The 15,050-nt window shown below is 34.5% G+C and overlaps 1 protein-coding gene and 1 long non-coding RNA gene across 2 annotated transcripts; both read right to left on the reverse strand.

The window, feature by feature from the left end:
* Window positions 1-1,721: 1,721 nt before the first annotated feature.
* On the reverse strand, window positions 1,722-2,669 carry LOC311090400 (olfactory receptor 2A12-like; the record flags this gene model as incomplete). The annotated part of the gene is made up of 1 exon (XM_084125655.1): window positions 1,722-2,669. One exon carries the CDS (start codon window positions 2,667-2,669, stop codon window positions 1,722-1,724), a length of 948 nt encoding a protein of 315 aa, XP_083981781.1.
* A 5,885-nt stretch (window positions 2,670-8,554) lies between these two features.
* On the reverse strand, window positions 8,555-14,144 carry LOC311091059. The gene is made up of 6 exons (XR_014607987.1): window positions 14,077-14,144; window positions 13,580-13,621; window positions 13,416-13,447; window positions 13,272-13,319; window positions 8,739-9,083; window positions 8,555-8,630 (listed from the first exon to the last, which is right to left on the reverse strand). It is a non-coding gene; the product is annotated as an uncharacterized lncRNA (long non-coding RNA).
* Window positions 14,145-15,050: the final 906 nt, after the last annotated feature.

Below are 15,050 nucleotides of genomic sequence, written 5' to 3' on the forward strand. Positions count from 1 at the left end.
ATAGGCTGCTGCAGTTGCCGCAGGGCAGCCAATAGGCGCGCAGGGCAGCCAATAGCCGTCTTGCCTATGTCTGCATGCTGCCGCAACGCGTTTTACATTATTCCAAAATTAAGGATAATTTTTGGCTTCAGTATCTCGCGGAAAAGAGATTTCCCCATAGCGTAAGATATTACGCAGTACTCGTTCCCTCTTCTAGAGAGAACCGAGGTTACGTTAGTAACAGAGTACGTTTTTTGTTCACCGCACACATTTTCACAGTTTTATGTTCACCGCACACATTTTCATACCTATAAATTTTGTTTGATATTGTTTGTTGTTTAAAATAAAATATGTTCATATCCCATTTCAGAGATTGAGATCATTTCATTAAATGCAAGTCATTTATTTTTTTAAATATTTAATTCATGGTTCATAAGATTCTTATGTACAATAAGAACAATATTATTGTTGTACTACAATACAATATGTATACAATAAACTATGTAGAAGTAGTGGCTTGTTGACTGATTATTAATGTACAGACATCAGAATGTAGAGGTTAGGAGAACTTTCTGGGAACCTTCTAGGAACGTTCCCTATTGGTTATCCAGGAAAGTTTTCTTAATGTAAATAGAACGTTCCCTTAAGGTTAGGGGAACGTTCCGGGAACCTACTCGGAACATTCCCGCAAGGTTCTGGGAACGTTCCGAAAATGTACCCATAAAGTTCCCAGAACGTTCCTGAAACGTGCTTAGGTTAGGGGAACGTTCTGGGAACCTACTCTTTCCTGGATAACCAATAGGGAACGTTCTGGGAACCAAAAACTAACGTTCCCGGAACGTAAAATTGTTAGCTGGGTAGTTACTCTTTAAATCATCAGTAAGTAATTTCAAATTTAGGAGATAGTTCCTTATTAGGTAACCGACAATTACGTAATGAGATTAGCCTCATTAATAACCATTAACTAACTGACAATTTATAAAGAACATTATCGTGTGTCTGAGACGTAATCAGTCATCATTTTTACTCTGAATATAGTCATAAAATTCATCACTAATTACTCAAGTGTTATCTAGTCACCATGCAGGAACTACTAGTGATCTAGACTATTGTTTTAAAGTGAAAAACATTTTTTTGACTTTAATATAATGGTCCAGATCACTAGTAGTTCCTGCATAGTGACTAGGTAACACTTGAGTAATTAGTGATGTATTTTATAACCATGTTGAGAGTAAAAACAGACAAGTGCTAACATCTCAGACACTATAATATTGTGATTAGGAATTAATTTGTAATTCTTAATAATTTGTCAAAATTACCTATTAGTTCTTAATGATGCCAATCTCATTAAGTAATTATTAATTACCTAATAAGGGACTATATTAGTCCTAAATTCGATATTACTTACTGATTAGTTAAGCTTGTTTCTATATTAGTTAATAGTAGTAGCTGAAGTGTTAATGTAGTACTACTCATTAGTCCTGCATTACTTTCTGCATAGTTATTTAGTAATGACGGACCATTATTGTAAAGTGTTACCCATTTCATACCTAAAAATACCCCTTAATCATGGTGAAATCATTATAATGTGCAACCTCTTGTGACTTATTGTCTCATTATTTTCTCAATAATAAAAGAACAATGTCCATTAAACAAATCTTCTAAATATTTCAAATATTCTTAAATATTCACACTCATTCTAAAACACATAAAGCATAAGGTCTTTTAACTTGATAAAATATTCACTTAGACATTCCCACTTGTTTCTTGAAAAACATTGTCATAACTTGCTGGCGTACTGTTGTCAGATTTAGTCCATAAATAAGTGGATTTAAAATAGGTGGTACAAGTAAGAATTCCAGGGCCATGAAATTACGCACACCTTGAGGCACATTCTTTGAGCCATAACGACTGTACATTACATCAAATAGCAAAGCAACAGACACATTGATCAATGAAAGCAGATGTGGCACACATGTTTGCATGAATTTATGTCTGCCCTCTATTGACTTTATGCACTTTCTAATCAGGTGAATGTATGAGCAAAATATGAATACTGCATGTCCAAAATATGTAAGAATCATAAAGTACCCGATCACATTATTTACAGTTGTAGAAAAACAAGAAAGTTTTGCAACTGCCCAAATCTCACAGAATAACTTTTCAATAGTAGAGCCACATAAGGTGAGTCTAGATGTTAAAATAATTTGAAGAGACAAGCAAAAAAATGGAGCCAGCCAGCAGTAAAGGATCCATTTAAAAACCATCTGACTGGTCATTATTGAATGATACTCAAGTGGTCTACATATTGCCAAATACCTGTCATATGCCATCACTGTCAATGTTGTAAATTCACACAAAGCAGATAAATAAATTACAAATATTTGAATCAGACATCCAGTATGAGAAATCACATGATCATGTGCTAATAAATCATACATGAATTTAGGATAGAATCCAGAAGTGCCAAAAAGTCCATTTATGCAAAGATTACAAATAAACACATACATCGGCTCATGAAGCTTCTTATGTAGTATGATAGTGAAAATTACAGTTAAATTACAAAACACCATAAGGGGATAAAACAATGCAGTGAAAGAAAAAAACACAAATCTGTTTCCCATTGTTTCATTCAGACCAGAGAGTGTAAATACTAAGACACTGGACTCATTCTCCAGTGGTGGCTGCATCTGGAAGGATATGCAGTTATTATGTAGATTAATATTAAATTCTCTAACAGTAGCACATTGTCGTTTCAGTGACAAGACCTTACCATCTCATCTGTTGTCATGTTTCCCATTGTGCTCCCTAAAAGTTTGATTTGGTTTGCTATATATAGACACTGGTCTCATGCCAATTGCCTTGACCACAAACATTAAAAGCAGTGTTAACAAGCTCTCTAAAGGCTTTTTGACCCTTAATGTGAAATAACTGCCAATCTATGCCCGCAAATAGATTTGCAAGCATTACCTGTCTTTTAAATTTGCCAACCATATTCCTGTCAATACATCAGTTCCAACAGTACATAAAATATGAAACTTGTAATATATAATAAAATTCTTTACAAAATTATTTAAAAATGTTCTATTATGTTGTTAGCCAGCACTTACTTAACAAGTTGACTTACAATGCAGTGAACAAATATTTGTATTAGTAAAAAATAAGGCAATGCGCAAGAACATTTACATTTTCTATGATGGGGTAACACTTTATAATAACTGCACGCTATTAATCATCAGTTAAGCACAAGTAAACAGTTAATTCATCATTTATAAAGCATTAATAGACATTAATTAGCAATTTATAAATACATCTTTAAATGCTTTATTCTTGATTTATTAGCATATCTATAATGTGTTTAATAATTGTATTTACATACTTTATTGATGATCAATTTATCATTTCTACATTTGCATTATTTACAAACCAATTATTTTGGAGTTGTCAGTGGTTCATAAGATCACTTAGAATGTGTCAGTAAATGATTATTAATAAACTATTTAAATGTACATTCATACATCTTATTATTCAGACATATAGTAATAGTTAGTGCTTTGTTAAATGCTTTGTTAACATGTATTTCTACTGTAACTCATGGTTAATTCAGGTAGTTATAAAGCATTTAGTAGTGGTCAGTTAACTATTTTTGTGAGCTCATCTAAAGTGAGGACTATTCGTGCCTTGTAAAGCATTTACAAAGGAGATTTAAAGGCTCAGTTATTGTCACGGTGGGTTGCAGGAAATGCAGACAAAGAAGAAGAAGATAATTTCCAATACAATGTTTTAATAATAATACAGAACACACACTTACACATAACAGTGATCAGACAGAGAATGGATGTGAGGGACAAACTTATAAAGCAAACACAAATGAGGATGATTAATCAAACACAGCTGAACCAAATTAACTCATATTGATGGTGACCATGGTAACAAAGGAGTGGTGGGAAAACTGAACAAAGGAAAACATGTGACTAATGAAAACAAACTGTGACAGTTATCTTCTAAACAGAAAAAGGAAACAAACACAACACAGTGATACAGAACATAGAAATATTTAGGATGTATGAATGTTCATTTAAATAGTTTATTAATCATTTACTTACACTTTCTAAGTGATCTTATGAACCAATAGCTATGTTTCCATCCACACGTTTTTATCTGAATTAAGTGATATCGAATGAAAAATTCCTTATGGAAACAGTAAAATTCGATTGAATTTCATGAATATCAACTCAAATGAAATACGTTCGGTCTCATCGGATTTTATCTTGATCGATATACGGCTTATGCGATAAACGCTGATGGAAACGTTATTTGCAGAATATCGTCGGGCATTTAAGTGCATCTGCATCATCATAGCAATGTGTTGATAGCATCGTTGTTTTCTTATTATAGCTTGATATGTCGCTATCAGCTGGCACATAACCACTATTACAACTTGTGCAATATTGATAATTTGTTTGTAGATGGCGCGATCCATTTTGTCTAGCAAAACTTTGTTCGCAAATGTTTGCTTGAATGTTGTGTGATTCAGTGCGAAAATGAATGGAAACACCTTAAAATGTCTCAAATCAATTCGATATACCAATTTGATCGCAAAACAGCATGTGACGTCATTACGCACAGGTTTTTATTCGCTTTAAAGCTGTTGGATGGAAACACACTTTCACCAGCTTTATTCGCATGAGTTTTTTTACCGAACTTCAGATAATTCGATTGACAAGTGGATGGAAACGTAGCTACTGACAACTCCTAAATAACTGGTTTGTAAATAATGCAACACTTCGTTTAGAAATGATAAATTGATCATTAACCCTCTGGGGACCAAGCTGTTTTTGGGGTCCTTGAGATGTTCTGACATGCCTTGACATTTGTGCTTTTTTCAGTTATTTATAAACATGTTAATGGCAAAGGTGTAAATTCACTCTATATAGCACAAACAGGGCTACCATAATATGCGAGCAACGTGTATGTAGATGTTTGTATTTTTAAGAGAATAATGTTTATGCGTGGTTATTGAAAAAAATTAAAATGAAAGTTGCTGAATTAAGACCACAAAACACATATTAAATATGTGTCCACAAGACTTTTGACTAATTGATGTTGTCCCTTTGAGTTCTAGCTTCAAAATGATGTAAAAATAGTCTTGCTTTATCGTTCACAAAAAAAATACATTGATTTAAATGGTGTAAAACAGGTTTTGCTTGGAAAGCCAATATGCGAGGGGGAGGAGTAGTTTACACCTTAGATTATGAATGTCCCACCCACTCTGTATAATGAGCCATTCACTCAGGTGTGAAACTGACTGAGCCACAATGCAAGGACAAAAGATGTATTTAGAAGAAGACTTATATTGACCATTTAAGATTTCGCTTACATCTCTCTTGTAAATATGTTTTGCTATTTTATTCAAAATGTTACAATTACAACAATAATTACAATTTCAACAATATTTCAAGTGTACTCTTTCTTTGTAAAAAAAAAAAAAAAAAAGATTATAGGCCTACATTTTATCATATGTATTCATTAGTTTGAATATAGCCAACATTGGAACATCTAACATCTTAGTCTATGAATTTATTTTTGACAAAAATAGTATTTTTTTTGCAGTTTAATACGTTGCTTATACAAATACATTTTATTTCAACATATTCCACATCTCAGTAGGCTATAGCAAAGCAGTTTATTCTTTCACACACAGACGCGCAATTCATATTTAGGCTAAACAGTCTTTACAAATATGTCCCCTTCATTCATCTCACAGAAAGGCGAGTCATATTATAGAAATGCGATTCATCTTTTTGCGGTTTACATAGGCCTACACTAACGTTATTCCATAACGTTATTCCACACGTGAGAAAAGAAAACAGCCTACCTCACTCCTCAGCGGAATCTGCTCCTCATTTCAGGAGATATTGCTCCTCATCAGCACTGTTCTGAGGAATATTTTCTCCATAAGGTAGGCTATAATGTCTCACTCGCGAGGAGTCGCGACGCGCTTTGTTTACAGCTGATGTGGGCGTTTCACAGCTATGAAATAGTTCTCAGAATTTGCGTTTGAATAGCACGCGCTCTCCGGGGAGTGGTCACATTACTGTGAATGAGCTCCTAATGAGCTCGACAGGAGTCGCTCTCTTTTTATACAGATTACAGAAGCTGAGAATATTTGTTTTTTATATAAATGACTTCATTTAAAAGATGCGATCTCAAGCTTTATGCCCGTGGGTCTGTTTGCCTGTTTGACTGAATTTTCGCGGAGTTATAGATCATTTTCGAACGCGTTTCAAATGGGAGTTTACTGACAGAGAGAAGGCAGAAATCGCATCATGTTAATTTTTCTTTATTTGTCAAAAAGCAAAACACTTTATTTTTATTGTGAGTATACAGAAAGAAAATAGAAACTGAACAGGATCGATTGATGTATTACACGAAAATGAAAGATCAAAATTAACAGAGCATTTAGTGTTTATTTTCATTGCTAAAAAAAAAAAACGAGCAAAACGCGCGGGCGCGTTTGTGGTCCCCAGAGGGTTAACTAATCCATCTATCTTTCTAACTAACTTATCTATCTATCTCTCTTTCTTTCTAACTAATCTATCTATCTTTCTAACTAACTTATCTATCTTTCTAACTAATCTATATATCTTTCTAATTAACTTATCTATCTATCTATCTATCTTTCTTTCTTTTTAACTAATCTATCTATCTTTCTAACTAACTTATCTATCTTTCTTTATTTCTTTTTTTACTAATACATCTCTTTCTAACTAACTTATCTATCTTTCTTCCTTACTAATCTATCCATCTTTCTAACTAACTTATCTATCTTTCTTTCTTTCTAACTAATCTATCTATCTTTCTGACTAACTAACTTATCTATCTATCTTTCTTTCTTTTTAACTAATCTATCTTTCTAACTATCTTATCTATCTTTCTTTCTTTCTTTCTTTTCAACTAATCTAGCTATCTTTCTAACTAACTTATCTATCTTTCTTTGTTTCTAACTAATCTATCTATCGTTCTAACTAACTTATCTATCTTTATTTCAAACTAATCTATCTCTCTTTCTTTCTAACTAATCAATCAATCTTTCTTTCTTTCTAACTAATCTTTCTTTCTTTTTTCTAACTAATCCTTTCTTTCTTTCTTACTAATCTATCTATCTTTCTAACTAACTTATCTATCTTTCTTTCTTACTAATCTATCTGTCTATCTTTCGAACTAACTTATCTATCTTTCTTTTACTAATCTATCTATCTTTCTAACTAACTTATCTATCTATCTCTCTTTCTTTCTAACTAATCTATCTATCTTTCTAACTAACTTATTTTTCTATCTTTATTTCTTTCTTTTCAACTAATCTATCTTTCTAACTAACTTTATCTAGCTTTCTTTCTTTTTAACTAATCTATCTTTCTAACTAACTTATCTAGCTTTCTTTTTAACTAATCTATCTTTTTTCTTTCTTTCTTTTTTTAACTAATCTATCTATCTTTCTTTCTTTCTTTTTAACTAATCTATCTTTCTAACTAACTTATCTATCTTTATTTCTTTCTTTTTAACTAATCTATCTTTCTTTCTTTTTAACTAATCTATCTTTCTAACTAACTTATCTATCTTTCTTTCTAACTAATCTATCTATCTTTCTAACTTATCATTCTTTCTTTATTTTTTACTAATCTATCTATCTTTCTAACTAACTTAACAATCTTTCTTTCTTTCTTCCTAACTAATCTATCTATCTCTCTAACTAACTTATCTATATTTTTATTTCTAACTAATCTATCTATCTTTCTAACTAATCTATCTATATTTCAAACTAATCTTTATTTTCCTTTCTAACTAATGTTTCTTTTTTTCTAACTATTCTTTCTTTCGAACTAATCTATCTGTCAAACTTTAAACTACTTTAAACTTCTTCAAACTCTCTGGTCCGGCTTTCTCAAGCCAACTTAAAGTTTGTCTCAACAAACTTTTTTTTCTAGTTTAACCACTAAAACACAGAGAGGAAGACATTTACATTCTGAAGAATAAAAAAAAAAAAAAAAACTGCTTAACCAGTTTCTTAAAGGTATAGTGGAGGATTTTAGAATAGAACCGCCCTCTCCACTTTCACATACGCAACACTTGCTCCCGAGAGAGAACGCCTATTAAACATGTACGAGAGAGCATGCACGGGCCCAGTTCTCCTCGTGCATGCTCTGTTTACAATTTGCTGTCGGCATCGCTCATACATGCTTACTTGCAAGCACATATGATGGCCTTACGTAAACATATCAACAGAATGATTGACAATTAGGAGGAACAATAGTCTTGATGATCCACCCAGAAAAAGAAACCCTCCACTAAACCTTTAACTTACCTGTCTCTTTCTTTGACGGTTCTTTGCAATGTTCCTCATAGTGTTTCTTTTCTGGGCCTTTTCAGGCTGAGCCAAAGAATACTTCCTCCGCAAAGTCTCAAAATACGCTGTTAAATAAATCATAAATAAATGTAATGCCAGTAAAACTAAGTAAAACAGAGGACATTAAAATGATTACAACATCTTTAAGTGGCCTTTTACACATTCAGGGTCAACGTCTGTAAAAGTTGTCCTTAATTCTTCGAAGAGGTAAGTGGTCACAGCCAGGTTATGTGATGAATTTATTCTGGGGGAAAAAGTTGCAGGCATCATTAATGAAATTCAGTTTTGGTATTTCAAATCCATATAGTAGTAGATTAAACTAACATTTACAGTATACAATACGCAGTCTTACCCGGTTTGTGGATCATATTTGTGTGGGTTGTTCTCTGAATTATGGAGGCACCTTACAGATTCCTGTAAAGTTTGAAATTAAAAAGCGTTTAAATGGATTCACAATCTGCAAGAACCACAAAACTGAATTTTCAGTTAGAATAAGTTGGCCATCACAGTAAACATAAGAGACAAAACATATCAGTTCATAAATCTTTAAGATGTCACACAGCGCCTCCGATATCTTTCCGGTTCGTGCCGCCTTCTGCCTATACAAGGCCACCAGTCCAGGTGTATGTTGGTCAAGCACAGCATAGAACTGGTTCCGTATGTTGACGTTTGTGATGCGTTGGAACTCAGCACAAAGCTACAAAACCAAAAACAAACAAAAATAATTATATAAAAAGACTAATACTCGATTTGCAACAGAAAACACATTTGTGATGCAACATGTTCAGTTAAAATACATTGTTGAGCAACATGGTCACATGCAAAGTGATAGTTCTTACACACAGTGAATAGTGGCATTTGCTGTTCCATTTGAATGTGATACATATTAAAAATTTGGCATAGAAATATGTGTGAAGAGTGGCAGAAAAGAGAAGTGAGTCTGTTTTACCTGTGTTGGATTACATTTTTATTAAATGTTTAATTTAGTTAGTATATAAACTGAGAAAGTGATTACTGAGTTTACAGCAAGATATTCCTGCCCGACCTGGTTTTCCTTTGTTCTCTAAATGAGTCAATTCCTGAGACTCTCACCCTCACCCTTTGCCCTTATGCATTTCCTGCCCAGTAAGCTCAATGTACAGCTGTGCTTTTGTCTCTGTGATCATGTGAAGATATGGGTGATACCGTCAGGCTGATTGGATCATTTGAGTAGTTATGCTGATTCAATTGGACTCAGAGTAGGGTGTGTTCCTACTTCATTTGCATGCTTTGTTCAGAGTCTCCACCTCTATGTAATCCCTCCCCCTTGGAATGTATATAACTACAATGCATACTGTATTAGAGTTAGATCATGTTGGAAGTTTCTACAGCCGCGTAAAGTGGAGTTCTCAATAAAGAATAACTTCTGTTGAACGCGATCCCGACTGTCTCACTGGTCTCTGCTTCGAACAAAGAAAACTTTACAACAGATGCTGCCGTGACCCGGATGGAGAAGGAAACTCAAAGAATTTTAAGCTCAATGAACTGAATCTTGAAACTTAAAGCTCAACAAAAGATTTGACAAAGATTGCCAGACTGAATCTTTCCAGCTTCCTCCAGATTGAAAACTTCAAGCTCAAAGATCTCAACAAAGCTGACTGAGTTCCAGACTGAATCTTGAAACTTCAAGCTCAAAGATCTCAACAAAGCTGACTGAGTTCCAGACAGAATCTTTCTCTACAAATGAAAGACTCGGTGAGTTTCACTCCATTAAAAAGAACCAATGCAGACCAGTAAATGTTTTCCTCTGCGCCGTTCAGAGAAGTAGTTAACAAACAGCTGTAGAGTTTGGATAACTAAAGATAAGCCTCTAAAAAGTTTTCTTTTAGAGATGAAATTGATCCTCTGTTGTTGACAGGGAAGATTAACAATTACATGTTAATATTATGTGTATGCTCTTGCTAGAGAAGACCTATCTGTAAGCTAGAGAAAGTTAGCATCAAGTGCTAATAGTTGGTATCCTTTGCTTTAGGCAGAGAAGAATTAGCTTTACGTGCTAGTTATTTCTGTTGATCCTCTGTTCTTGTCAGCAGGGAAGTTAAGTGTGGTAATTTGGAAAGTTAACAATAGTTAAGCTGTGTTAACAAGTGTACCCTCTATTGTAGACAGTAGAGAGAAGTTTTAGTGTTTGTTTGTGGTAACAGAAATTCACAAAATGTTTAGGAAAAGTACTAGACAGATTACACCTTTTTGGACAGATAGTGAATTCAAGTCTTTGTTATCAGAGCACATGGACTCAATCGTGACTGAGGAAGTCAGATTGAATTTAACAAAGAAATTTGGCATTGATCCAGTCAAAGTTTGGTCAATCGAAGATTGTAAGAAGGTACTAGGAGAAAGTATTCGCAAGAACAGTGTCAAAGGCATTATCTTCTGTCACAGAGAATTTAGTTTATCCATTGTACAAGAACAAGCTCGTTGTATAGATAATTTGAAAGAACAGAACAAAAAATTGCTTACTCAAGTGTCCTGTTTCACGAAAACGGTGGGCCTCAAGGCCTCAACCAAATGTGACTCAGAAAACCAACAGTCAGATGAAAGCTATCCTGATTTACAGTCTTTTGATAGTACAGAGGACAATGTCAATGCAGATGTAAATGCAGTTGAAGTGTGCGTAGCTAGACAAAAGCCTCAGGGAAAAGGTGTTGATACAGTTTCATTTGCAACCCCCATATTGCAGCCACAAGCAGTCAAAACATCTTTATGTCCTAAAGATATTGAGAGAATTGCTGAAAGTTTGCCATCAGTGCAAAGAAATTTTTCTGAGTTTAGGAGAGAGTTGTCCAAAAAGATGCGGCTCTACGATATGTCTCTAGCTGAAGTCACTCAGCTAATATCACAGATCTTGACTGAGTCAGAATTCAATGATTTTGAAAGTGCTGTAAACAATTCTGAGTTTCAAAATGCCAGAAAAGATGAATTGAGAGAAGGTGTTTTGAAAATCCTAAAGAATATCTTAGGACCCAAAATCGATTGGTCGAGAGTTACTAGCTGTGTACAAGAGAAAGAAGAAACTGTGAGTGAATATACTGAGAGGTTCTGTCAGGTAGCTGCAGTGTACAGTGGAATAGTGGATGATTCCGAAAGTGTGTTAGCTGACAAAGGAGCTCTAATCCGAATTTGGGCAGATGGTCTTGTAGCTGAGTACAGAACAGCCTTGCCATTCCTAGACATTACGTGGGCTAAAAGAACTTTCAGAAGTAACCTAGAAAGTTTAGCTATTTGGGAAAGAAATTCTGATGTCAAAGAGAGAGTAAGAATTGCAGCAGCATCCATTAAGGTCAACTCAGAGAAGCCAAAGAAACGCAAAAGTCCTAGAGAAGCCAGTTGTTCTTACTGTGGCAAGCACGGACATTTTGGAAAAGAATGTAGAAAAAACAAAAATAACTTAAGACAAGTTAACAATGTTATGCAGCTCTTACTACATTTGTTTGCTACTTTAAAGCAGCCCCTCCCCTCCTCATTAAACTCGTGGGGCAACTTGATTAGATGTTAACCATTTAGGCTGTGATTGCTTAATCTCCCCAGTAACTCACAACAAAGATGAAAGACTTAGTGACTGTCACAGCCTTTGTTTGGGGGACATTCAGAAAACTCACAGCCTTAAAATATTATACCACAGAAATATTCCAGTCAGACCTCCATGCTCTATATGATGTCTATTAAGACTGATGTTTCACTGGAGAATGAAAATGTGCCAATTTTCTCACACACTGTACAGTGTGTACACAACACAGGGACAGAATAGGACACGGTTCAGTGAGGGCCCTGGAAAGAACTGACGCAACAGGCGTCGGGGGCCAATCCAGGGTGAAGACAACCTCATAGGCCTTTCCCCATTTAGTCCATCCTTACCTCACTGGTCCATAGGTGTCAAATCAATTAAGAAATAGGGAAAGAATGAAACGACAACAGTAGACTCTGAAAACGATAGAACCATAGTGTTTAAACTGCTACAACCGTAGTGTTTTAAAGAAATACTGCTCTCTGTTTTTCTGTTTTCTGTCTTACAGTGTGCAGATAAAACTTGATGTTCTTTTCCGAGATCCATATGCAACGACCGTCTCATCTGCGTATGAAGCCCCAACCTCAAGAAGACAACCAGACCCACTGCTGAACGAACTATCACAAAAGAAAATGAAAAATACACAACGCAGAGAAATTCACGGACCCTAAATTGCATGTTTTGTTTCTGTGTCAGCATGCAATTACAGATGAACAACACAGAGCAAGTTATATGTGCCTGTAACTTACACGTTACAAGAATGAACTTTATAGTGTATAAATTTGTATTTTTGTGAGAGTTATTAGAACTCTCAAAGGGGGAAGTGTTGGATTACATTTTTATTTAATGTTTAATTTAGTTAGTATATAAACTGAGAAAGTGATTACTGAGTTTACAGCAAGATATTCCTGCCCAACCTGGTTTTCCTTTGTTCTCTAAATGAGTCAATTCCTGAGACTCTCACCCTCACCCTTTGCCCTTATGCATTTCCTGCCCAGTAAGCTCAATGTACAGCTGTGCTTTTGTCTCTGTGATCATGTGAAGATATGGGTGATACCGTCAGGCTGATTGGATCATTTGAGTAGTTATGCTGATTCAATTGGACTCAGAGTAGGGTGTGTTCCTACTTCATTTGCATGCTTTGTTCAGAGTCTCCACCTCTATGTAATCCCTCCCCCTTGGAATGTATATAACTACAATGCATACTGTATTAGAGTTAGATCATGTTGGAAGTTTCTACAGCCGCGTAAAGTGGAGTTCTCAATAAAGAATAACTTCTGTTGAACGCGATCCCGACTGTCTCACTGGTCTCTGCTTCGAACAAAGAAAACTTTACAACACCTGTGATTCAATCCGAAGAGCCGGCCATTTCCCCAAGAAGTCCTTCACCTGCACAGATAAAACAATCAATATGAAACCAGTCAAATTATGCAATCAACCTCTTTACAAATTAATGATACAAAATTTCAAGTTAATGTAACTTACCGATAAAGTTGCTCTCTGGTGACAATGTAGGTCTGCACATGCACACAAAAACAGACAACAAGATATTTAATTTTTAAGAGACTTTTGATTGATGCTAATGAATTAGGCTCCAAATAAAAGAAATGGTGAAAAATAATTACAGCCTAAATTAACATTTGAGTCACCTTGATTTTGGGGGATGCTCACTGCACTCCTTCCACTTAAACCTTTAATGAAAAGACGTTTGTAAAGGTTTAATAAAAACTTGCATAGTTCATTCGGTAACCATTGTGTCCATAACCTTAACTTTGTTTGAGTAAAAGTTAACGTAACTGCTAACGTTAGCCACTAGCTTATTTGGGTGCATGTAGGAATAACATCACATTGAACTTGCCAGAGCAGGACGCTTAACACAAACAGCAGCAACACACTCAAAAACAGAAGGACTATCGCTTGCTGAAAAGAGTTATTGACTAACGTTAACATTATTGCCCTGCCACGACATTAACAGTAACGTTACACAGGATATTCTGTAATTAGCAGGCGGACTGACGGCAATCGCGCCCGCGGCAATGCGCTTGCAACTTAAAAATAGCCTCGTCTAACAGTCAAATATCACGTGTAATATGATATTCTTACAATATTACAACAAAGTAGTTTTGAAGTGTTTTGGTTTACTTACAAGTTGTTTCATTCTTGATACCACGTCGCTCGAGAGGGTAGCCATCTTGGATAGATTTTTCAGGTAACTTCAGTTAGGGCCGCACGTCATGACGTCATATCACGTGATCCACAGTACACTTTTAAATAGTGAGTGAACCAGCGGTGTTCACTCAGAAATGCTGAGGCACACAAACATAAAAATACATATTTGTTCATAGACATTAATACTTTAAAGGTGGATTAACTCAGCAAGAGATTTTAACTGTAGTGACCTCAGTCTTCAATTCAGTGGAGTAGAAAAGCTCAGGTTCCTTCTACCTTTTTAATAAATATCAAGTCACCTTTATTTATACAGCGCTTTTTACAATACAGATTGTTTCAAAGTAGCTTTACAGAGATAACAGGAAAATAATGCAAGAAAGTTTGTTTCCAGAAGAAAATAGCTTCACAGTCCAGCTTAAGTCAGTTCAGTGGTGATTCATTTTGTTGTATAAATAAATAAATACATTTAAATGTGTATATATAGCCACTTTGGAGAAAACCGTGATGTCATCGTCCAGCTCAGTTCAGATCTCATATAATAGTGTCAACGCAGGCAGATCAATAATATTGTTGAATATTAAATTAAATGTCCCCAACTAAGCAAGCTAAAAGCCAATTGTGAAAAAGGTGACATGTTGTTGTCTGCAATTTGTAAAACTTCACAATAAAATTTGAGATATTCTGAAATGTTTGGTTCATTTTTCTTTATTTGTTCCATTAAATTAAGTGCTGGGAAAAAATTAATCGCGATTAATTGCATCCAAAATAAAAGTTTGTGTTTGCATAATATATGTGTGTGTACTGTGTATAATTATTTTGTATATATAAATACACACATATGCATGTATATATTTAAGATTTTTATTTATTTATATATAAATTATTTATATTTATATATAATATAAATTATGTATAAATGTATATACAGTATATACATGCAAATATTTCTTA

Source organism: Abramis brama (assembly GCF_963993115.1).
Source record: "Abramis brama genome assembly, chromosome: 10".
NCBI lineage: Eukaryota > Metazoa > Chordata > Actinopteri > Cypriniformes > Leuciscidae > Abramis > Abramis brama.